Genomic DNA, 24,084 nt, shown 5'->3' with positions numbered 1-24,084 from the left:
ACGTAGGCTGCAAATAAAAAGCAAAATCAATCTATCAGTGTGGTAATAATAGCTCTGAAACTGACACTTGCAGTCATTGATTTTGATTAGCTGAAACGTGTTCCTTTCTGTTGTAATTCCCAAGTTACACAAAGTTACACAAGGTTAGACATCCTTGTGTACACATCCCTACGCAAAGAATGGTTAAAAATGAAGTTGTTACAAGCTGTGGCCAATGTTCCATTGTGTGACAGTCTACAAGAACTATTTATTGGTGTAGGGGTGTCTTTATAAAACCATCAACTGTGCATAAGTTAAGACAACCAGAGGAATACAATAAATCATCTGTTGGAAATTGATCTTAATGCCTCAATTAAAAAATTAGGAAAAAATCCAACCTTTAAACACACCAATATTCTTTGTGAATGAACCAGGTATCGTAAATTAATAAATGTTATTCCTTAAAATACAGGGGGCATAAGTAAGGAACCCCCTATGTTAAAATCCCATAGAGGCAGGCAGATTTTTATTTTTAAAGGCCAGTTATTGAATGGACTCAGGATACTATGCATCCTGATAATGTTCCCTTGGCCTTTGTCATTAAAAGATAGATAGATAACCCCACATCACATACCCTTCACCATACCTAGATATATCATGGTTTTATATTAGGCTAATAGCTGGTTTGATTTGCATGCTACAGATTCTATTAATTGCAAAAGAAATGTTGACTGGTAAGTTATTCATGACTGCAGATGCTGACTTGCCTATTTCACGATCCCTCGACCGCAGCAACGCTACTTCCTAGTTTACCTGGGTTACAAGAATGCCCTTTCACTCCAGTTACAATATGCTGTAATTTATAGCAGGTTAAACAAAAGTGAGAACATATTGTGGGGAAAAATATACTTACCATTTTGGTACGCTGTTTGTTCAGCAATTTGATCTGATGGTCTAGCGTAGTCTTCCAGAGCTGCCGGCCTCTTTTCAGTGGAATTGAGCTGGAACCAGTTTAAACCAGTGGCAATAACGTTAGCTTCGTCATCTTGACTGACATCCCAAAGACATTTTAAAATTCCGTGCATTTTGGCTACAGCATGGCTTAACACCATTCAAAACATACAGACTAAAGCTGTATAAGGCAAAGTAAGCTAGCAACGTTAAATTGTCTAACGTTAGCTTTATATACAAGCGGCACAGCCAGTGATGTAACTTACAAGTAGCTAACATTAACTAGCTAGCTAACTTTCTGTGCTGCTTCGTCAGGTTGTTCAATGATATATTGAGTCTAAAAATATGCAAGAACGTTAGCAAATTACCAAAATGTTAATGTACCTTCTCTGAGTTTTCGTGGTGGCAAGTTCCGCACAATCCTTCATACCCACACACCGTTTCAATTGGTTTCACTGGGCGCCAAATCTAGACTGCATTTTCTGGTAGAAGTCTTCTGCACGCGAGTTTGTCACGTCCGACGATCATAGACCTCTGGAGTCTAACTTGATTTCTCTAACTTGCTAACAAGTCGCAAGTTAGCTCTGGGGTAGCAAAAATCAAATTGTGCCGCCTTCACGTACCATTGATTATAATATCTACTCGAAGGTTGAAGACAAAAGTGCGTTCAGGAAAACGTCTGCCTCTCCGATTTCGTCGTCTCCCTGGCCTGCGCGAGAATTTAACAGGTGATCTCCTTGTATGGGCATAGATGGTAGCTTTTTTGTAGGCGAACTTCAGAGGTCTGTCAGAGCATCGTCATGTGTGGTGGTCACATCACATGGTTAGGCCTACTGTTTGCAAATGTGAACTTAAAAATATGTGCAATTAAAACAAATAAGCCAATGAAAATCATTTGAGAATTGTTGTACAACAGCTAGCGCTCTTACAGATCAGACTAATTTATAAAACAAATAGTTCTGGATGAGCATTACATTAGTTCACTTAGAGAGCTCTCTGATGGATAAGCCTGAGTAAAATATGAGATATATAAATTGAGCAAGTCTGAGTATTGTATAAGCCTTTGCTGAGATCTCTTTTGTAAATCAAAAAAGGACTAAACTGAGATGACTAGAATGAGAACGGTTCAAGCTTGTGAAGAGATCTCTTTTACAGAACTGATGGAGCCTAATCTGAGATTTACCAAAATGATCTGAAATGAGAATTGCATGAGTTTACAGAGAGAGCTCTCTGGTGGATCAGCCTGAGTAAAATATGAGATGTATAAATTAGACAACACTGAGCATTATTTAAAAAATTGATGAGATCTCATTTGTATATTAAAGGGAGTCTACACTGAGATAACTTAACTCTTTTGCTCCAGAGACAAACCTGAGAAGCAGGAGACAAAAGCAATAATCTCATTTTTATATCACTGTGATCTCATTATTGTCTAGGAGAAACAACTGAGAAAGAGAGGAGCTCTCATTTTAACATTTTCTTTCCTCTGGGCTAGCAGCACACTTTATATCTATCCCCATTTACCACTAAACATATACAACTCTTACAAAGTTTATCTGATCCCCCATTATCCACAAAACACACATGTGGGTTTGGCGGCCAATATGGACGCCCAGGGGTATGACATCAGTCACATGACTGTCACATGACACTACATCCAATATGGATGTCAAGGGGGGCGTGGCATTGTTTGACAACAGACACATGACTTTACATCCAATATGGCTGCCCAGGGGTTTGACACCAGTCACATGACTGTCACATGACTCACAAAACAATAACAATAACAAACAACACGTGGTGACAACCACATGGCTAATTTGCATAAAAGGAGGCGTGGTTATGACATGATTTATGGCATTTCAGGGGGCGGGGCTTATTTTGACAGATAGTTCATGATAATATACTACTCACAACACGTTCACTACGTGATGGTTTTCTAATGGAAAATATAGGCTACCTGAAAGATAACCTGATGATGCATCCTAAACACCGGGCTGGGACATTTAGCTCAAAGTCTTAAAAAGCATCTGAGTCAACGTTCATTCCCAAACACCCATATAGGCTACTTCAATCCTCTATTTTCAAAGGTGATTCAAGTAAGGAAGAGCATGGCTCAAAGTAACTAGAACTGAAACTACATAAATTCGTCAAAGTGAATAATTTGTGTCAACTCGCCGCAATGTAGATTTATTAACGCACCCGTGATCTACATCTCCATTTAAACCAAATGTTTTAGAGCGCACGTTGAGAGATGTATCCAGGGCAGGGCTGTACCTATTTGTTGCACGTGCTACAAAAATCATTCTTTGCGATGGATGATTTAGTACCAACGTTACACCGGTCCAATACAGTTTTGCCTATGGCTATACCATGAGACTGAGACGTTTTTTGTTTGTTCGAAGTGGGTGTTTAGGGTGTTGGAGGGGAGTCGATGTGCTTTGATTCCAGCTTGGTAGTAGTAGTCTATGCGATTAAAAAACGTGAAGTATCCAAACAATGATAACGCTTTCATTATGGCTGCTTTAGCCATAGACCTTGAGCTACTGTACAGTGGGTTGGGTTCAGTGTTGGGCAAGTTACTTCAAAATCGTAATATATTATGTATTATTACTGTCATTTCAAAGTAATTCATTACATTATAATATTACTGTCTCTGAATTGTAAGGCATTACACTACTATTGTATTAAGTTACTTTTACCAAAATATCTAGAAATATGGATTTGGAATTTTAAATGCAGTTTATTATGCTCAATGCAGCTCATTGCACTTCTAATGGAGGGTGATGTGGTACAACATAATGACTGAGCTAGGCTTAAGGCTAACAACAGTAGAATGCAATAGTGCAGTGATGGCTCATGATGCAATACAAGGAACAATCATAGCCAGAATTTTGTTAAAAGAAGACAAAAGGTCAAAGTCTGGTCAATTGTGATAGAAATGCTGTAACTTCAGGCTTAGGCCTATATCAACAGAGAGCCCACTACCTGTATATTGTAACCCAAAACTTAAAGACATGTCAGGATAGGCTACACAGTGCAGCTACTGGCCATTTTGGTGCCCTAACTGGTGAAATACAGTATTAACCTAAGTATGTCATTATATGGCCAACTATAAAGATGTAATCTGCCTGTTCCCAGGGATGGGTAGTATTTCTGAAACATGTAATATGTGTTTCAAATGCAAAATAGTATTTTGTCATTTGTATTTTATTGGGTTGAAGGAAAGGGCTCTGTATTTTGTATCAAAATACTTTATTGGTGTGTATTTTTGTATTTTAAAAATACTGCATAATACTATATGTGAAAAACACAAAAAAGTAGATACTACAACAGAAAAATGTCAGATATCTCAACCACAATGACATCAATAGATGGTAAGGTGTTGAGTGTGTTTGAATTCCCTTCCTTGTAGCATCTTTTTCTGCATTCCACAGAGGGGAGAAGTTCACCTTGTTTAATTAAATAACAATTCTATTTCCTTATTAGCTGCATACTTGAGGTTGGAGATGTTAAGGCATGTCAAGTCTCTCACATACTGGAACTTCAAGATACATAGCCGTATGATTTTCTTATTCAGTTCTGCACTGGACTTGAATTACGAATTTCGGCACAGATACACAATTATGATTTTGGCCTATTGATTATAATGTGTTTAATTGAAAGCTCTGTCAGTCATTTGGATAAGCATCAGCTAGATGACTAAATGTAAATGTAATTGCATTGCAATGTGCGTTACTGAAGTTTGTACCGAGTAAAATATTACCCAATCTTTTTTTTTGTAATGCCTTACATTGCCGCGTTACAGCAAAAAGCAATATATTACAGTAATTACATTACTTTTGTAACTCGTTACTCCCAACACTGGTTGGGTTCCATTTGGAAGTGTCGCTTTCCGTGATTCACACAGCTGCGTGACATGTATTACTACTGATATGCAAAACTATTAACTTTTCGCCAAGTGGTGGCAGCTTAAGTCCGCTTGATACTGTAAGCCATTGGTTCCCAAAGGAGATTTTATTTGGGTCGCCAGCATAGCCTAGTGACAATTTATGTTGTGTAATAGGCCTAGCATAGGGCCTACCTTATATAGCGTATAGTTTGTTAACAGTCACGGTTTTGTCATAATTCCCTCTATGCATTTTTTGCATTTAGAATAGCTCTGAAACCGGGGGCGAACACGTCGCAGGGGGGCTACGATGGACTAGGCTGGGTGAACTCAGCCTGATCTGCCGGCGATTCCTTTTCGATTTCTTAAAAGATTGAGCTTGGTCTGGCGAAAGCCAGACTAACCATGGACCTCATAGTTGCAAAATGCAAGGGAACATGAATCAGCATATTATTTGCACAAACAATAACGGACAGTAGCTCTTCAACTTGGCCCGTTAAAATGTGTATGAACAGTCTAGCAACGCATTTCATGAAGGCCCTTTTGGACATGTCAGTTATTTGCACCACTGGGTAAAACGGCATTTTGTTTTAGACTACTGGTATTTAATTTGTGCATTGACAATAAAGCTGAATATCATATGAACTAGATGACTAAACTTATGCATATGTAGAAGAAGAAACATTCACAAAAATCCATGACATGACCTCTCTTCTTGATAGCTGTTGAAAACTGCATGGAACTGACAGGGATTGTTTTGTTTAATAATAAATAAATAAATACATTATGCTGCTACCTCCTGCTTTTCCCAAATACAATGTAGCCTACAGGTGTACCTTTCATCAGTCCAGTTGCAATGGATGGACTGTGATGAACTGCCCTACTTGTGATTGTTTAGATATTTTAAAGGTTTTATAACAATGCTACAAATTTTTTGGCAAGTGCTACAAATCTATTCACCTTTGAAGCGCCAGTAGGCTACTTTGTGTGCGGCCTGCAAACACACATTCCAAACAAGCATACACAAAAGTTTCAAGAGTGCTGATGGAGTAGAAGATGGAGACAAATTCATTTATATGATTTATTTTCGCGGAATGGATGTACAGGACTGAGCGGCGGTCATATTTTGTACCGCTATGCGGTACATCTAGTCTTTTACTCTTATGATTATGAGACAAGGGTATACTTTGAAATGGGTCTTACATTTTCCTTTTTGGGGGGCACTGACTCTGCCATGACGCTCCTGTTCCTAGATACACTGAACTGATTAAGTTCGGGAGAAAAGAGATAAAAAGCCCGCCTATACACTGAAAACTGATTGGTTTATTTAGCGAAACAGGCCAATCAGGATGCTCTCTGTTTTGGATGCGCTCAGGCACACACGCACCACCCCTCTCTCTCCCCCCTGTCTTGTGTATATATATACAGTCTAAATATGGCGGTCTCTAAAACCCCTCGCCCTGCGAAGAGAGCCCCTTACGATTTGCGCTCCAATGTCGTATGGATCATCCAGGTACGCCGACATTGTCTCGAATTGTTAGTGGAGGGGTGGTACTTATAAAGGGTGTGGTTAACGGAAACCTCGGGTTAACCAAGAACATAACCTGCTCGGAGCAGGTTTGAGATGCAGCGTAAATTGTCATGGCAGCATACCTCGGTTGAAACATATCCACCTTTCGTAGTAGCCTACGGATTAATCGGAAGTTACGCCACACGTGATCAAGTTACTCTCGAAGTTACCCAGATAAGACAGTAACCTCGCTTCGTAGTACAGGGAAGGAGCTGGACAACCTCCGATCCAGGAAAGGAGATTTGTGTCCAGTGGCCGAGGTGAGTGGTTCTCAGCATGCGAGAGTAGCCTACTGTGTACTTATAATGCACTCTAAAATGAACATTACTCATATCTGACGAGATAAAAAATACTTTTCATCTGATTTAGATTAAGAAAAAAAAGTCACATTATAATCTATCTGTCTGGACTTAAAGGCAATATTAATTCCTTATTATGAATATTTTACTTTGACACTTAGATGTATAGGGCAAAGACCTTAAAAACACCAATATCACAACTCGAGATATTTGATGTTATCTATTTATATTTCTGCTTTATCAAAAATGAGGATAGCTTTATGCTTGACTAAATCGGCTAAACTGAGCCTCCCACTCAGACACAGCTGATGATTTTATTAGCACTTTGGGGACTTCACACCAAACGCACGCACTCACACACACATTTATTTGAGGATTGAAATAACCACGACATGAACAGCATTCAGAATGAACATGAAAACAAGTTGACAATTATTATTTTTTGTGATGTGATTTAAAATCCATGATAGTTCATAATGATGGTGGACGTTTAATAGTTAGAATAATAATAATAATAGATGTGTGACGCATATGAAGAATGTGTGAGGTTAATGCTCCTTTTAATGTAAGACGTAACATAATGCAGGAGAGCAGGCAGAGCTCTGGTGCAAACAGCTTCCACATACTCCTAACACCATATAATACTGTGGAGAAACGGGGGAATTGACTGACACCACTTACAACGCAGGTGCTGGAGATCGGTAATTAACAGCAATGGCTGTGTTCAAACACCTGAGCCTAATGAACTGATAGTTTTAAGGGGGGGGGGGGGAGGGTGGCTGAGTTGGTTGGGTTGAGACTGGAATCACGCCGTAGGGAGCTCCTGGGTTCGCATGGACTTTGGGGACTTGAGGGTTGGACTCGTTCGTGGTCGGCTAGCACCACCGGCGCTGAAGATACCGGGGAACCACTTATTGGCCTGGAGGAAGACAGCGGGGCTTTGGTTTTAAGGTAGCCAGAATCCAGTGTAGGGGAATGCCAGCGAGCTACCCTGAATGTGCGTGTGACCAGAGACACTTGCGACCCGCTTTTCAGTGAGACGACGGGGTCTCACTGAACCCGGACAGGGAAGTCCGCTTTTAATAACTTTGTAATTGTGTGTGTGTGTGTGTGTGTGTGTGTGTGTGTGTGTGTGTGTGTGTGTGTGTGTGTGTGTGTGTGTGTGGGTGCGTGTGTGTACGTGCGTGCGTGTGTATGTTGTTGGACTATCGTTCGGCTAAGGCCACCACAGCTGTGTATTCTTTTTAGCGTCTGACTTTCACGTGTGTATTGAAAGTAGCCTACCTGTTGTAACTAGCCTAGTAGTGTGTGGAGTGTATTTCTACGTGGTATTTATTACTGGAGAAATGTGGCGTTGACTTTTATTATTGCAGTGTTGAATTGATGAATTGTAGCCTGTCTTAACGTAGGCCTATTACCCATTCACGTGTGTTCTTAAATTTTATTCAGACCTATTGTGATTACCTAATGTGTGTGGTGCTGTTTGGCCAACGTGGGCCACTTTTAGGACTTGTTAAAGTAAATAAAGATCATTGTTATTTCCTTCAGACCGCCTGTAATGCTCAGTGTTTTGACCGGACCAGACCGGGTTAATTAAAGGTGGTGGCAGCAATATTCGCTGGTCACCGTGGGGAGTTACTACCCACACAGCAGTAGACTCCTAGGCGGATCCGCCTTCAAGACGCCAAACCCGCGTGACTGTCGCATTCGTTTTGGTGCCGCACAGAGGATCAGCTCCGCCTCCAGGCGGCCCCGTAAATTCTACTGTCAAACAGCGGATCCTGAGTGGACCCATGTCGGATCCGCGGGCGCGGACGCGCATTTACTGTAACGGTTGAACATGACTGTACACCAAGAGCCAAGAAGAGTCATACTAGTGGATATTTTCTTTGCTGGGACACGGTTGCGCTGAACCCTCTCGAGTAAGTGATATTTATTAATATATTGCGACATTCACAATAGCTAAACATTGGCCTTTGTGGTTTTATAATCATCATGTTTATTAATTGTAATGACGTTGTTTGATATTAGGACTAACGTTAACGTTAGTGCAACCAGAGACGTTTGTCATTTTGTGCAACAGTTTGTGCAAAGTTAACGTTATTGTTAGCTGTGATGCTCATATGAGTCTGTAGCCTATCTGATTTAAAATGGGATAGCAATTTCGGCAGAATATGTTATGGTAGTGTGATTTAAAAAACACACATTGTTATTTAACATTAGTCTGGTCTTGTCTGTTGTCGCTGTTGTCCATATAGTGCTACTATGCTAGCGGCATATAGCTGCTAGCTAGCATGCTGCTAGGCGCAATTGCATAAGTTATTGCTAATGTCTATTAGTGCTATACATATATTGAAATCACGTTTGCGATGCAAACCTTGATTAAGGTGATATTGGCACTGGTATTTCAGTCAATGAAGTCAGTGAAGCTCTGCTATGATAGCTACCTACAACTTTAGCATGTTGACTCACTGATAATGGTTTAGCCCTAGCCTCTAGCTAGCTGTGCATTAACGTTTGCATTTTTCCAAGTTTGGTCTCATACGTAACTTTAGTGTCTATCTGCCATCTTTGTAATGAAAGCCTCGGCATTTTAATCACTGTTTAAGTCGGTTCAGACCACTATTGGCATCGGTTTGTGATTTATGCTAACGTAACTTAACTGTATGGAACTTGGTCCCCATCTTCTATTTTGTTTGTTCTGCAGCGTCAACTTTTATCGGCTGGATTCTAGCATCTAACGTTACGATTGCCTCTGTTGGGTTTGCTTGATCAAGTAAGATACTTTCTGGGTTGTTAAAATGTAATGTGAACACATTCCAGTAGCATTCCAAAATAGACCAGAGATGCTTGTACTATATATATATTTGGAAATTTTGGGATTGCAATAACCATAATGATATCGTTATGTAACAGCCATCGTTTCGGGGACTCTGATGACAGTGAAGAGCCAGAAAATGGTGACTTTGCATCTCTGAGGTACCTTCCAACTCGCCTGGTATATCAGTTGGAGCCTCAAGCCCAAGCCAATTGCACTGGCAAAGTAAGTAATAATCTCTTAACATTGAAATAACTAAATCATAATATTAATATTAGAGATATGGTTAACATTCTTAGTGCTAAAGACATTCCCCTCGCTTTGTATCTATTCCTCCAGCTCCACCATCTCGCCGAGTGCCAGGCAGCCAAGTCACTACCCCTCAACCTGGAGAAAACTGTTAAGGTAAAGACTGATCTCTGAAATAATATTGAATACAGTGGCCCCATCTATATTAACACAGCAGTAGTCACAACATTTCAGATCAACAGATTGCATCTGCATTACCATCTGAGATTTTCTGCATACTTTATCCATTACTTTCAAAATCTCAGCCAAATATTTTGTCAGTTAAAACATCTGCATTCATGCAATATTGCCTGAAAAGTTCATTCATTATTATCAGATTGTATTGAAACACATTGATTTCAATGTCAATCCATTCATGGAGTTGATATAGATAGTGCATACCAAAATATTGAAACATACAAATTCATGTCCAGCATGACCAGAGATTTGTTTTTGTTTGCCATTGTTTGGCCCTGTAGCTCTCAGCCTACCATGGTTAACAGATCACAACCATTTATCTCCCTTAGCACCTCACCATGGGGCAGGACCGCAACACTCTTCACCACCTCAACTCCCTGCACCTGCATTTAACATACGGAGAGTTACTCAAGGTAGGGACTGATCTCTGAAATATTAGTGAATAGAAAGGCCCCCTGTGTATTATCAGTCATGGTTAACAGATTTAATACAATTTTTTACAATTTAATACAATTTAATACTACCATTTAATAAAAAAAAATGTTCCCCCTCTCGCACACCGCCCACCTCACTATGGGCCAGGAACGGCAGTCCCTCCTCAACTCCCTCCACCCCCACACCAGCCCTCAACGTGCAGCGAACAGAGGAGCTTTGTAAGTCATGTTTCTTTTTAAATTTAATCTCCTTAATACCTATCTTATATATTGTATTGTGTAAGCATACTTGGCTTTGGATGCTACATACCATAAACATAAACATATCTGTCTGTTTGATTACAGGTGCTGTGAGGAAAAACATGGTGACACGGTCTGCCACGGACACTGAGGTCACCAAACACGCAATCAGGTGTTTCAACCGGCGGTGGATCGGGCAACGAGGAGATGTGTTCCGCCTCCATCCACACAAATGGAGTAATAGGAGAAATAAGCATTAAACAATCTTTTTATTGAACTTCTTGTCATTCACCAGTTATTCATTTTCTGATATTTTAGCTGTGCATAGCGCAGTATTTCATTGAAGTTGTAGCCTATTAGATAAAATATTTCATGTCTGCACTGACCTAGGCCTATAAAGCACTAAATTAGGTTTTGACCACAAAATGAATGTAAAGTAGCCTAGGCAATGTAGGCTACTTATCAAAAACAGAATAGCTTATAACCTGTAACTTTCCATAAATGTCCATTTTATATTTCCATTGAGTAGTGATCACGTTTGTACAGTAAATTGATGTCTTGACTTAAACCTTTTCTGTTAGGTTTATTGACAGTATTGTTAAGTTAAAAATACGAGGCAATGCAGATTAATCGTAGGCCTATATTGCTGTAGTAGCCTAGGCTAGGCCTAGTGATAGTTTTACTTTTATCCTATAGTTGCCTAGTTTTATCCTACAGCAAGAACAGAAGGAATTTTGAAAATGAGATAAACGGGTCCAAAACGGACCCGGGCCAGATGAGCATTTGAGTCCGTTGCGGGTCCGCGGCGGATGTATGTATCGATTTGCTGATCCCAAACGGACCCGCCGCGGAGGTAAGGTTTTAATCGCGGATGCGGAGTGGATGCAGTGCGGAGCCACGGCGGGTCCGCGATCCGCCTTCGTAGCGGATCCGTTCCTGAGAGCATCTGGACTCCGATACGGGTCCGTTTCGCGGGTCCGTTCCGGAAGCCGTCGTACCTCCGCGGCGGATCCGCCGCGGAGTCCTTTTGCTGTGTGGGTAGCGTCACTAGGCGCTAAACTTTATTACAATACAAACTGAAGTAGCCTACTTCTCCTGACAGTTATATCTGAGAACGTCTCTATATCAGCAGCTGGTGGTGAGGAGGATCAGGGAAATTGTGCTATAAGAGATGCTAAAGAACGCAGAGAAAGTCACCAAATCTAAAACCCACACGTGTGATTCTTAATATCCTACGCCAGGATTTCCATGTAACAGAGTTAAAGGTTAGAATAGCCTATGTGAAGGAAATGCATGGCTCCAGACTGCGACCAATGATCGCATTTTGCCACTAAAATTTGAGACAATGTGACTAATAAATGCGACTGTAAATATGCTTTTAATATATACTGTAAATATTACTTCCATCTCGCTAAAATGGATTTCCGTCAATTGGTTTCCATAGAGCCATATGGTTATGGTTATGGGATTTGGCAGACGCTTTTGTCCAAAGCGACATATAAATAGGCTACAGTTAAATTTCACAGTAGGCTAAACAATTTAAAAAGTTGGTAAGACTATTAAGAAGAATAAGCAACGATGTTAATTCAATTAATAGCCTAATGAAAATAAACAATTAGCCTACTAAAGCCTAAACCATAACACAAGAAATGCTAAAGTGCATGTTGAACAGATATGACTTTAGAGCCCTCTTGAAAGACCCAAAACTATCACAGTGAACGGAGAGCACTGGGCAACTCATTCCACCAACATGCTGCCAACATGGAACCACTGAGGAAAAGATCTTGAATTTGACCTAGCGTTTATGGCTGGTCGACACAACAGACGCTCATCTGAAGACCGCAACGGTTGGGGACATAGTTCGAATTACAGGGGGTACTGGGGGGTACTGTACCCCCCAATAAAGACCCAGTACCCCCCAAAGAGACAGAAATATCAATTTTGGGGGGGTCAGATAATTTTTCTGATATTGTGAAAAAACATCATTACAGTTACAATACAAGTCAACTCCTATTTTCACTGTAGGAACATTTTAATGTAAAGCGATTTCAGAAACCCGTACCATTTAAAACCACCGTGGCGCTAGAAGCAACTGAGCAAGTGTCAACATTGAATGACAAAACGCTAGGTAAATTCCTCCAGTAGGCAAAATTCGGTTTGCTGCTGACGTGCATGGGTCAATGTAAGTTGCTAACTGACGTCTAGCTTGTTGAAAATGTGTTATTTTACAACCTTCATTTATAAACGTGTTTGTTCTTTCATAGCTCATGTCACCTCGTCTTCATACATTGAATTACTGGCTACTTACCTGCTACTTTCTTACCCACTGAGGCTAGTAAAGTGGACCTTGGTTAGTTACCAAGGTTAGTTAGCAAGGTAATTCTCTATTTAAATAAACCTTTAGCCTACATTGTGGTGAGGTAAAATCAATTGTCATTTCCAAGATGAACTCCATAGCCTAGGTGTCCATTCTTATTATATCTTGAATAAATTATTGTGCCCTTTTAAAATTAGTTTGGCACAAATCCTGTGTTTTTATATTACCGGTATGCACAAGAGGGTCTGATGTAGCTAAGCCTATAATATCAGTGAAACCTGTGGAAACAAAAAGACTCAAGTAGCCTAGGCTAAATATCTGCTAGTATTTGAATTTGTTTTTAATTGGTTGGTATTGTTTTTACATTATATTATTTCATATTTTTAGTTTGATAAATGTAGTTTCATCTGAGAACCCTTAATGAAACTATTTTATTTTATTCAGAGAGACACTATGAGGAAAAGGAAAGGGCACACAGACATCAGGCACTTTTTTGGTGCTAAAAGAGTAAGCAGGAAATATTAACACTAAGATCTACAAACAATTACATTAAAAGTGTAGGTGCAGTTAGGTTTTATACACTGTTCATATGTGTTAAGGAAAGGGGTACCCAGCAGACAGGAGAGGCACAGGATAAAAGCCGTTAGCAGGCCGCAGGGAGACGACACGATGAGGGCAGAGGGCAGAGTTGATCAAAACAGTTCTCTGGATATACAGTATAAGAACGATGAGATATTCTGTAGCCTACTGATTATCAGTTTGTCGCATGTTTAGACCGTGTGTTGCACAACACGTTGCACTTGGCGATCACGGTGGGCATTGATATGGTATAACAGACCATGATGGTCAGAAGAAGTGAAGGAGCAGTACCCACCAATTATGGTGGGGTAATTCGCACTCTGGTTGGGGATGTTGCCTACACATTGCTCACTGAATCAAGATAGCAGGGAGCAGATCCAGATTTACATATAGGCCTAATTCTGGTCACTATAGGGAGCCAGTGGAGTAACTAGGAGAGGAGTTAGCCTATCATTGTAGATCCTAAAATGGGTCTTTTCCGGCGAATGTGAGTAGAAAATAAACGCTAAATAAATAAAACTTTGGCATATTTTGAAACTTGTCTTCAGGGTTCTCGTGTCATTCACCCTCTTGGAGAGTAGCCTATTTTTTTTTTTTCAAACGTAGCCTACGTTATCACCTCTAGTGATGCCAGTGCAACGTGGACGGAACGCTCGCGCCTGCCTACCTGCGTGAGCGCAGATATGTGAAATGTGAAGTGAACCCCGCGAGGAGATGATGCCTAGCCTCCTGTCCTGAGAACCAATCCATAGACCTATGTCCTCTGTAGTGGACATAAGTTCTAGATGCATACCCCTTTACCCCTTTAAGCTATTCTATAGATTTCACAATTCCTGTGGTCTTTTAAAGAGGACATCCTGGGCTTTCTAATGATATATCATGTGATTGGCTGGGTTGCTGGGAACCTCCTCTTCCTGGTTCTCAAAAATGGTTGACATCAAAACAAGCACATTTTATGGAAGGAGGAGAGATAAGTCAAATAGTGTCTTCTTATTAAGCATTCATTATGATGGCAATATATGGTCTTGTTAATGAAAATGTCAGGAATCATATGATTAATTTTGAAAGAAGTTAAGTTATTTACATTTTAAAATAATATTGACTTTATGAATGGACACCAGGACCAAAATATTTGGATGTTTTGGGAAATTTAGGAGATCATTTGTATAGGATGAATGAGGGGGGGATCAGATTTTGAGCTCTCAGGTGATGAGTGAGTGAAACATAGATGAGGACTATGAACCTGTGCCTCAAGAAGATAGCGAGGAAGAGTAAAACTAAAAAATGAATTCTCAGATGAAAGAAAAACATAAAAATGAAATGAACAATCCAGAAAAAAGAAATACTGTCCAAAAAGGCAAATAAAGTAGTCTAGAAGGATAAATAACATTTTCCCTTATATTTGGTTGAGTTTACTCTTAAAGGTCTCATCTCATCGTTTTTTCATTAATTTTGCAGTGGTCTGTAGTGTTGATGAATGCCCTGTGAGCCGGTTCTGGTGAAAAAAATGCTGTCCTGCGTCTGTTTCATGCTGTTCTAGTTTGGTGGGGTAGGTGGGCGGGGAGGAACGACTGGATTTCGCCTCTAGTCATGAATATTAATGACATGCTAATGAATTCACCTCTGATTGGCTAACAGTACTGTGACGCTTCCTCCAGTGCGTCCTCATCCGATTCTGCCTGTGCTATGCTCCATATTCAACTTTACAGTGCTAAAACCTGGCTAAAACTCGAGTCAAAACTGTTGCACAAAATGTCTTCGGAGATACAACTTCATGTGTTTGATCCTAGTATTCGAGTAGGAAGAAGAACCGCTTCCTGATCGTTTGTCGGTGAACGTTGGTTTAATAGAATGGTAACAATTGCCTGTCAGCTTAAAATTTCTCCTAAAAGAGGTAAACGTTTGTGACAATCGTCATCTTGCTTTCAAGTAATAAACAGTTGGAAACGTTTTAAAATAAAGACCTATTTCTTTACCCAGTCAAAAGTCTTTGCAATCTTCCTAGTAGATATTTTACTTCACAACACAAGTAAGCACCCTAAATGCAGTTCAGCCACTGACCTAGCCTGCTAGACCCGACAAAAGGGTAAGCAAATAGGCATACTTTATCAGTATAGCACAGGCTAATGTGAATAACTAAATAGTTTAATTAATTGCTCCTAAACTGGGCTGGCGCGTTTGATGGCGTTCAGAGACAAATCAGTGATGATTGACATCATGATGTTGCACGCCTTACTAAGCCTATTTCACAGTGTCCAGGGGCCTGTACTACGAAGAGGGGTTACTGGCTTATCTGGGTAACTTCGAGAGTAACTTGATCACGTGTGGCATAACTTCCCGATTAACCCATACTACTACATACTACTAAGGTGGATATGTTTTAACCTAGGTATGCTGCCATGGCAAATTACGCTACATCTCAAACCTGCTCCGAGCAGGTTATGTTCTTGATTAACCCGAGGTTTCCGTTAAACACACCCTTTATAAGTACCACCCCTCCACTAACAATTCGAGACAATGTCGGCGTACCTGGATGATCCTTACGCCATCGGAGCGCAAATCGTGAGGTGCTCTCTTCGAGGGGTTTTAGAGACCGCCATATATATATATATATATATATATATATATATGAAGATATAGATTGTCTGCCAAGGGAATTCGTTATCTTTGTCAGATGATCTAGGCTCTAATGCCGCCCGTCATAGCAATGCCCTTACGTGGACATTCATGTATTCCATCTAATCGGTGATGCTGAACATCTGAGCAAGAATACTGTATGTCTGAAAATAAATCGGACATAGGCCTAGCCTAGCCTACAGTATGCTGAACATCTGAGCAAGAATAGCCTAAAATAAATCGGACATAGCCTAGGCCTAATAAATTAAAATTTTAACAATTTTAATCAATCACAATTTTAACAAACTTGTTGAATTGAATGTCATATTACTGTACCCTGCACATAAAGGCTACACATTTCCACAGCACCAGAATCCGACCGAATGCCTCCCTCAACCCCTTCCATCCATAATCGGCCTTCCACTATTATTTGCAATGGCCAACTCCTCTGCTACTGTAAAACACTCTGGTGCCTTACAGTAGTCAAAGACACCTTTTTCTTGTTAGCTGTAAAACAGAGGCCAAGTGAAGGCATACTAGGCCTACATGTTTTCATAATTAAGAAATATTAATGCAAGTTATGACTGTATAAACCACTATTCTGAATAATGTGTTTGTGTTTTATTTTCACCTGCTGCCATGTGCGTTTGGCAATGGTTAGGCATACACTAAATCAGTCAATGGGGGCTACTTAAACATTCAATTATCCTATTACTGTAATCTTTATGCCCACTTCTGAATTGTGTTGCATCTGTAGGCCTTTTTATGAACTCAAAATAGGCCATTTAATTATTTCAACTCATTTCATACATTCCGCAAGCTATTAATCCTCCGTAACACATATTTGAAGAACATGTGGAAATAAAACTTTACTTTTAGGCATTTAGGCTACCCGATCTGCAATACGTTGCCAACATCCTTGCCTTGCTTTGTTCACTGCTGACGTATTTGATTTTTGTCGTAGAGTGGGTTTTAACCTAGTGTTCATGGGCTTCGGAAAAACCTTTCTCCGAGTGAAAACATCATCATTCCGCGTCATTCACGTCACGTAATGTGAGTCAGAGGTCGGAAACTGGGGCTAGATTTTGCTAACAGAGTTGCCCAGTTAGGGGCTCGTCATTACTTTTGGCGTCACGTTGTAGTTCGTTTGTAGTCCATGTGGCCTTTCATGTCCAGTTTTAATGTGAACTTGGGAATTTGCCGTTTTTGTCACTTGAAAGCTGCATATCTTTCTTTCACGAGCGTCTTACACTATATTTTAAGCAAATACAGTTGTTTTGTTTAGGATTAGTGAGTGTATGTTTTAACCTTTGTTGTTGCATCCGTGTTTGTCACACATTCCGACGGCAAAGCACATGAACACTGTCGGAAAAACAAAGTAGCCATGGGGGCGGTCCTTGTCATTCCGAAGTGCCCTGAATGCACCCTGATTCCTCATAACTTGTCATAATAATTGTGCATTCCTCATCCGTAAAATAAGGTGATCGCGTCATCACAGAAAGTGGTGACTTGCGCTGCAACCCGCCCCTTTTATGTGAACGCGCACAAACTCCAATTAGGTTAACACTGGCTCAACAAATCAACTTCATAATCAGTGTCCTACTACCGATTACAGTTTTTTTCAGATGCTAAAAAGCGTTTGTCTAACCAGTTGTCACATTTTCAAAACTCTAAACACAATTAGCACAGCATGTCTTTTGTGGCCATACCATTCACACATATCATGTTGTTTTCACACAATATGCAGTCAGTGAACACATTTCCACAATGCTTACATTTTCTTAACAAACAAGCTATACCTCCCAACAAAACTATGGATTGTTTTTGTAGTATTTACGAATGTTAACACACAACATCCCACAATAGCAAACACAATATTCCAAACCTTAGATACAGTATAAAAACCTCTTCTGCTGCCAAATGGTTTTATCCCAGGTGCATCGCCTTGGATAATTTTAGATGTGATGTTGATGAAAACATGTGGCCTAACTCTGAAGATCGCAGATATTAGATACAGTAATTATGTGCTTTTTTATAGTACCCCCCCCCCCCTTTTTTTTTATGTATCTGGGCTTTTTGCTGTTGTTTTTTGTTCAGAATGCTCGTGTGTTTCATGGATATTTTGTTCACTGTAAGCAATACTGTAAATCTTTTTCTGTTTTATCATACTGTAAACAGTATTTCTACTGTACCTCCTGTAGTAAACAATAAAGGGAAAAAAACTGACTTGCTTTTTACTGGAATGCTTTTGAATGTGAACATTACATGTGGACATGCACTTCCCAACCAAGAAATTTAGTGTAAAAACGGTGGATAGCATGTTTTGCATGCAAATACCTGTAAAACTAAAACATAAAAGTCTATGCCGTTTTTGTAATGTTAACAATAGCCAGTATTTTGGAACCTGGTGTACTTTGATTGACTGCATGTACCTTGTGAAGTGAAAACAAGTGTTATTCTTTGACAGAATAATTTCATTTTGAGTCAGATTTCCAGTGTTTTGGTAAAGTTAGTGTGTGCAGAGAAAGATGTGTTCTTTTTTTAAATGAAGAGTTAGTATATATTTAACAATATGTGTTTTTGAGAAGACAATTATCCATTTGGCCAATTGTGTTTTGTAGGTGTGAGTCTGTGTTAAGAGTTTAGAAAAACTATCTGACGTATGGGTAAGTGCTTGTTAGCGATTGAAAAAAAACTGTAACACCACTTAAGATAACCAGGTTTTGTCAACCCCAGTTTAACAAATTAACCCTGGGTTACATCTGGGTAGGTTAAGCTCCCTTCGTAGTACAGGCCCCAGGTGTCCGGCCTCGTTGATGTTAATGATGCCTTAATTGGCAGGGTAAAACGTCTTCCTGCTTATGTCTTTCCTGTGGACTTTTCTTTTGCTGTGTATGGGACTGTGCTGTTCCACAGGAAGTTGATTTACACAGCGGCCCCATCTTGTGAAATGGCCTGACAGAAACGCATATTGTTCCGTATTATTGAGAATCAACTCCGTGCAAATCCGACATATCAGTATAATACGTTGGGAAACCTTGCTGCTGCCATTTATCCCTCTCGGTTTGTCTGTCATCACTATCCCAACAGAGAATGCACTTATCGTTAGAGCCACTGAGTCACGACGCCTAGCGTGGGTTTGCGAGGTATGTTGCGCTCAAAGCCAGGCTACGCTGTGACACGAAAGTGGATCTGTTTTAGTGTCGCTATATCACCATGGTATCTTATGCTGTCAACCAAACCTGGTCGGGAGGAGGTTATGTTATAGCTCAAATCGTGTAATCTACCGCACACTGACCAATCAATTGTCTTAAAAACGAAGTTATCTCACATGTAGGATTCTGTCATATATCTTACAGGTGGAGCTCCGCCTCTACTAACACTTTGGATCTCGAATGCGCTTTAATATTGCTGTGCGTGCAAATATCCCACTATGGACGTGCATACCATACAACTGATGACAATTGATTTATTTGATGTTATAGGTTAGACACAAAAAATGACCGCAGTGTAGATTAAGCTATCGCTCATGAATGCGGAAGTAATTGTTTTTAAATAGAGGCGGTCTTGTGCGTCTCCACATTATACGATTGGCCAAAGTCATCCCAACACCGAGAACGTGCACAGATCTGAGCTGAAAGCCTAGTTTGACAAATATATCACATAACTGCAATCGTAGTATCACTTAATGTATACCCCTGAGTCAAGACTTTGTCAAGCCTCGATATGTCTACATAGCCTAGATATGTCTAACGTGCTTCGTAGTAGCCTATACCCCACGGATATCACTACTTTTGTTGTGGCTAGACAGGTAGCAGCAGAAGAGCCATGAGAGATGACAATGTCACTGTAGCCTACTCAAATTTAAACAGTTTCTGAGAATGATGTAGCCTACGTGACCTGTCAGGAAGCGAATGTAGGCTAGTCTAATGTAGCAGCTACGTGCAAACCAAAAGCATACGTGACATTGATCAGACAGTCAGCCAGAGTAAAGCTATAGGAGACACGGCGGGGACCACCTGTGGTTTTCCTGTGTAGAGAGAGAGTTTGTTTCAGTCACTGAAAGTGTTTCTCTATTTTTTTGTGAAGGAAAAATGTCCCGAGCGAGCAGTAGGCCCACTCAAACTATAAATGCAATTCCATGGAATAACCAGTGCATGAAAATGTGTGATGTTAAAGGACAAGTTCAGTATTTTACACTTAAAGCCCCGTTTTCAGATTGTTTCTGATGAAAAATAATGGTTAAGATTAAAATTTGGACATATGCTGCTGGTCTGTTGCTGGAGTTTTCGTTTCTGTGGTAGCGCCCCCCCCCCACAATGGCTGCATAGGTGCACCAGTTGGTGGCGATATATATACTACATTTGATTTTGTTAACATTGTTAAATGATGGTGATTCACTAGTCCCCTACAGTATTTTGAAGGAAGGAACCAGTTCTGTATGCATAATTGTAACACTACACTTGCACACACACACATACATGCACACACACGACACGCACAAACACGCACACAAACACATAAACACACACACACCCTCACACACATGCACCCACACATACAAACACACCTACACACAAACACACACACACACACAAAGACACACACACAAAAAAAACTAACTTACATGCAGGCACACACACTCAATGAACACACACAGAAGCACACGTATACACAAAAACAACCACACACTCTGCACACACTCAATTACAAACACACAAAAAAGGAACAAAGTAGGAAATGAACGCAATATGACAAACATGACTTATTTTTGTGGAAAAAATGTGCTGGACTGGGCGGCGGTACATCTAGTTTATTAATGATTAGTGAGTTAATGATTGTATCTAACAGCTGTTCAGATTCTTGCACAGCCAACAGACCTTTGGAAATGAAGACTGAGAGTGACAAAAGAGTGCAGTGAATTATGTTATGTGTGTTGCAGCTGGTCTGGGATTTAAATAGGAATTCCCAGACCAGCTGCAATTTGTTTGATAGGAATTAAAAAAATCTTATTAGTCCATGGTCTAAGAGGGGACCACATATTGCCCTGTTGGGACTTATTTTCTGATAATGACTGGCGGACAATACATTATGCCTTATTTATTTATTATATGTATTACTAATCCGACCCTTATGTGTTGTGCTGTCATCCTTCTGTAGACTGTAGATGCTGCATCCCAGTGGACTGAACAGACATGATACAGAGGAAGCTGGCATTGCTGGTTGGCATCACCATGTTTACCCTCCTGATGCTGAGGTGGGAGCACATAATACACCTGGTGAGCCTGATGAGAAACGAAAGACCCTCAGCTGAGCCTGAACCGCAGACAGACCTGCCATCAGCAGAGTCTACACTACCACTATGGCAACGGGCACCCATGGAGACCATCAGCCCCATCCCAGGCTCCAGACACCTCATGGTGTCTGCCTTTAAGGATCACAGACTGGGCGGGGCCATCCTGGTCATTAGCATCATCTGCAGGCAGGAGCTGCAACCGCTCTACTGCGTCCTGTGTGCCAACGGCGATACTAATGACAGTGGTAATACTGATGCTAAAGCTAATGGGGCTCTGGGTCAGTGTACGACTTCACAGGCAAAAGTAGATATACATAGCGACCACTTTGGCTTTCCTTTTCACACTTCAGACGTGTTTTGCACTACTACAACATCACAGCAAGCCTCATATGTCAGTATAACATCGGACCGAAACACCATTGACAATTTGACATTTTTAACAATCCAAAACCAGGAAGTCAAAGAATCTTTTAGGTACAAATATACTATATGCATTTCCAACCTTTTTGGGGGGTACAATAATGCCCTACAGTTTGCACAGACCATGGAGATGTACAAACTGATTGGGGTTCAGAGGGTTGTCATTTACAACACAAGCTGTGGTTCAGATGTTGAGAAAGTTCTCACGTATTACATGAGAGAGGGTATGCTGGAAGTTGTGCCTTGGCCAATACACAAGTTCCTAACGCCCTCTACTGGGTGGAAGTATGACTTACATCACGGTGACATTCATTATTATGGTCAGCTGACCACTCTGAATGAATGTATATACAGATATATGTACCAGTCAAAGTACCTCCTGCTGAATGACATTGATGAAATCATTATGCCTTACAAACATGGTAAACTGGAGAAGCTAATGGACACATTGCAGCAGCAACATCCCAATGCAGGGGTCTTCAGGATCGAGAACCACATCTTCCCCAAAACGCAGTTTGAAGACAGTGGCCGATTTCGTCTGCCTCAGTGGAGGCGCGTGCCTGGTGTAAACATCCTGGAGCACATCTACCGAGAGCCGGACAGGAAGAGCGTGTTCAACCCCACCAAGCTTCTGATTGACCCCCGGAGAGTGGAGCAGACCTCGGCCCACACCACGCTGAAGCAGTTTGGACCCGTTGTCACTGTCCCATTCGATGTCTGCCGCATCATCCATGTCAGGGCCCCCCTGCAAGGACACCTCTCCAAAGACCAGCTGCTCGTGGACAAGAAACTCTGGGAGTTTGAGAAGCGTTTGATTCCCAGCATTGATCATGCACTGAATCAGTCGGGTCTGCTGTGAATCACTGATGTCCCCAGATGTGGCGTTACTGTTAAGAAAATAGAATCACCTTTGTGTCTTTGGTACATTAATTGTAAGAAAAAACATATCAAGCACGCATTTGACTAAAATGTGCTCTAGTTTTACAAAATGTTGGGCTGGTTGGCACTGGCAGGCCAGACGAAGTCCATCGCAGCCCAGGAAAAACATGTACATGAGCAGGCTACATCTCAAAGTCAAGGTCCTTCCAAGTCTGGTCCTTTAGAGATGAGGCACGGCTCCTTCACATTCGGACAAAACACACACTGGAACAGACTAGTGGGTGTGCAGAATCTACAGGTATGTATCAATAGGCTTGTTCAACATGGGTATGGCTGACGGTGTCAGATGGGTGGACCCAAGACGGCAAACAGACCTTGACATGAAATTATGAAATAATTTGTTTGATTCACTGATTTATTTTAAAAATATGAGCTATGACAGAAGTTGGGTGTGAATGTTCCATCACCTAATACTGTTTTATTTGACAAGTAATCTATATGGACCTGCTCTATAAGCACCTTATGTCTGTTTGGAATTGTTTTGAGAGCCTATTGATGTATCTCAGAATAAAGGAATGTCCACCACATCCAGTGTTTTTTTTTGTGTGTGTGGATATAATTCACTTAACTCATTAAATGTAGCTGGATACTCATGAATGCATGTCTATAACAGCCACAATAAAAGTAATTATAGCAACACTGTATTTTGAGTGGCCCACGACGACCCAGTGGTTTTCCTGTCTGGCCCACTTGGTAATAAAGTTGAATAGCCCTGCTCTAGGAGCAGGTCATATTTGGAGAGAAATTGTTATACCCTCTAAATGTATAGGTTGCAGTTGACGCTGGTCACATGCCTTTTGCCTAAACAGGCTGTCATGTACACAACATATTTCCATCAAATCAAATTACCACTCCATATTGCTGGCACATTCCGCAATGAATCTCGATCTCATAAGCAAGGTAAGACAGGATACAGAGCCTACACCTCGTTGTTAAATGGGTATTGCATTGGTGAATAAGGGTAGGACTGTTTTAGGAATAATGTATGATGGATGTCGGAGAGGAACACAAAGTGTAAAAGGGAATCCAATCCGGAACTGCAAAGCATAATAGTGTTCAGGTCACACTGTTTGCACACACATGTAGCCTATTTAAGTATAAATGAGTGTGTGTGTGTGTGTGTGACTAGGAATGGATGTGTGTGGTTTGAAATGAGAATAAACAAGAAATAACATTTCTATTGATTTCCCATTATAAATTACATAATAATGCACCTTATTTGCATTAAGGATTGTGTGAAGCTCACATTTC

At 40.6% G+C, this 24,084-nt stretch overlaps 1 protein-coding gene across 2 annotated transcripts; it reads left to right on the top strand.

Annotated features, from left to right (window-relative positions):
• The first annotated feature begins 6,524 nt into the window (after window positions 1–6,524).
• LOC121680802 lies at window positions 6,525–23,470 on the top strand. Of its 2 annotated transcripts, XM_042060338.1 has the most exons (3): window positions 6,525–6,649; window positions 21,339–22,763; window positions 22,842–23,470. In XM_042060338.1, exon 2 carries the CDS (start codon window positions 21,374–21,376, stop codon window positions 22,751–22,753), a length of 1,380 nt encoding a protein of 459 aa, XP_041916272.1. In that variant the 5' UTR covers window positions 6,525–6,649; window positions 21,339–21,373; the 3' UTR covers window positions 22,754–22,763; window positions 22,842–23,470. The 2 variants fall into 2 exon arrangements, with proteins under 2 accessions (XP_041916272.1, XP_041916271.1); XM_042060337.1 differs by having other exon boundaries at window positions 21,339–23,470.
• Window positions 23,471–24,084: the final 614 nt, after the last annotated feature.

This window comes from Alosa sapidissima, chromosome 13, assembly GCF_018492685.1.
Source record: "Alosa sapidissima isolate fAloSap1 chromosome 13, fAloSap1.pri, whole genome shotgun sequence".
NCBI classification, from domain to species: domain Eukaryota; kingdom Metazoa; phylum Chordata; class Actinopteri; order Clupeiformes; family Clupeidae; genus Alosa; species Alosa sapidissima.
This window is presented reverse-complemented; position numbering and strand designations above follow the sequence as displayed.

Bases quoted from the DNA above. Each gene is read 5' to 3' on its own strand.
- LOC121680802 (XM_042060338.1), top strand. From the start codon at position 21,374: ATGATACAGAGGAAGCTGGCATTGCTGGTTGGCATCACCATGTTTACC.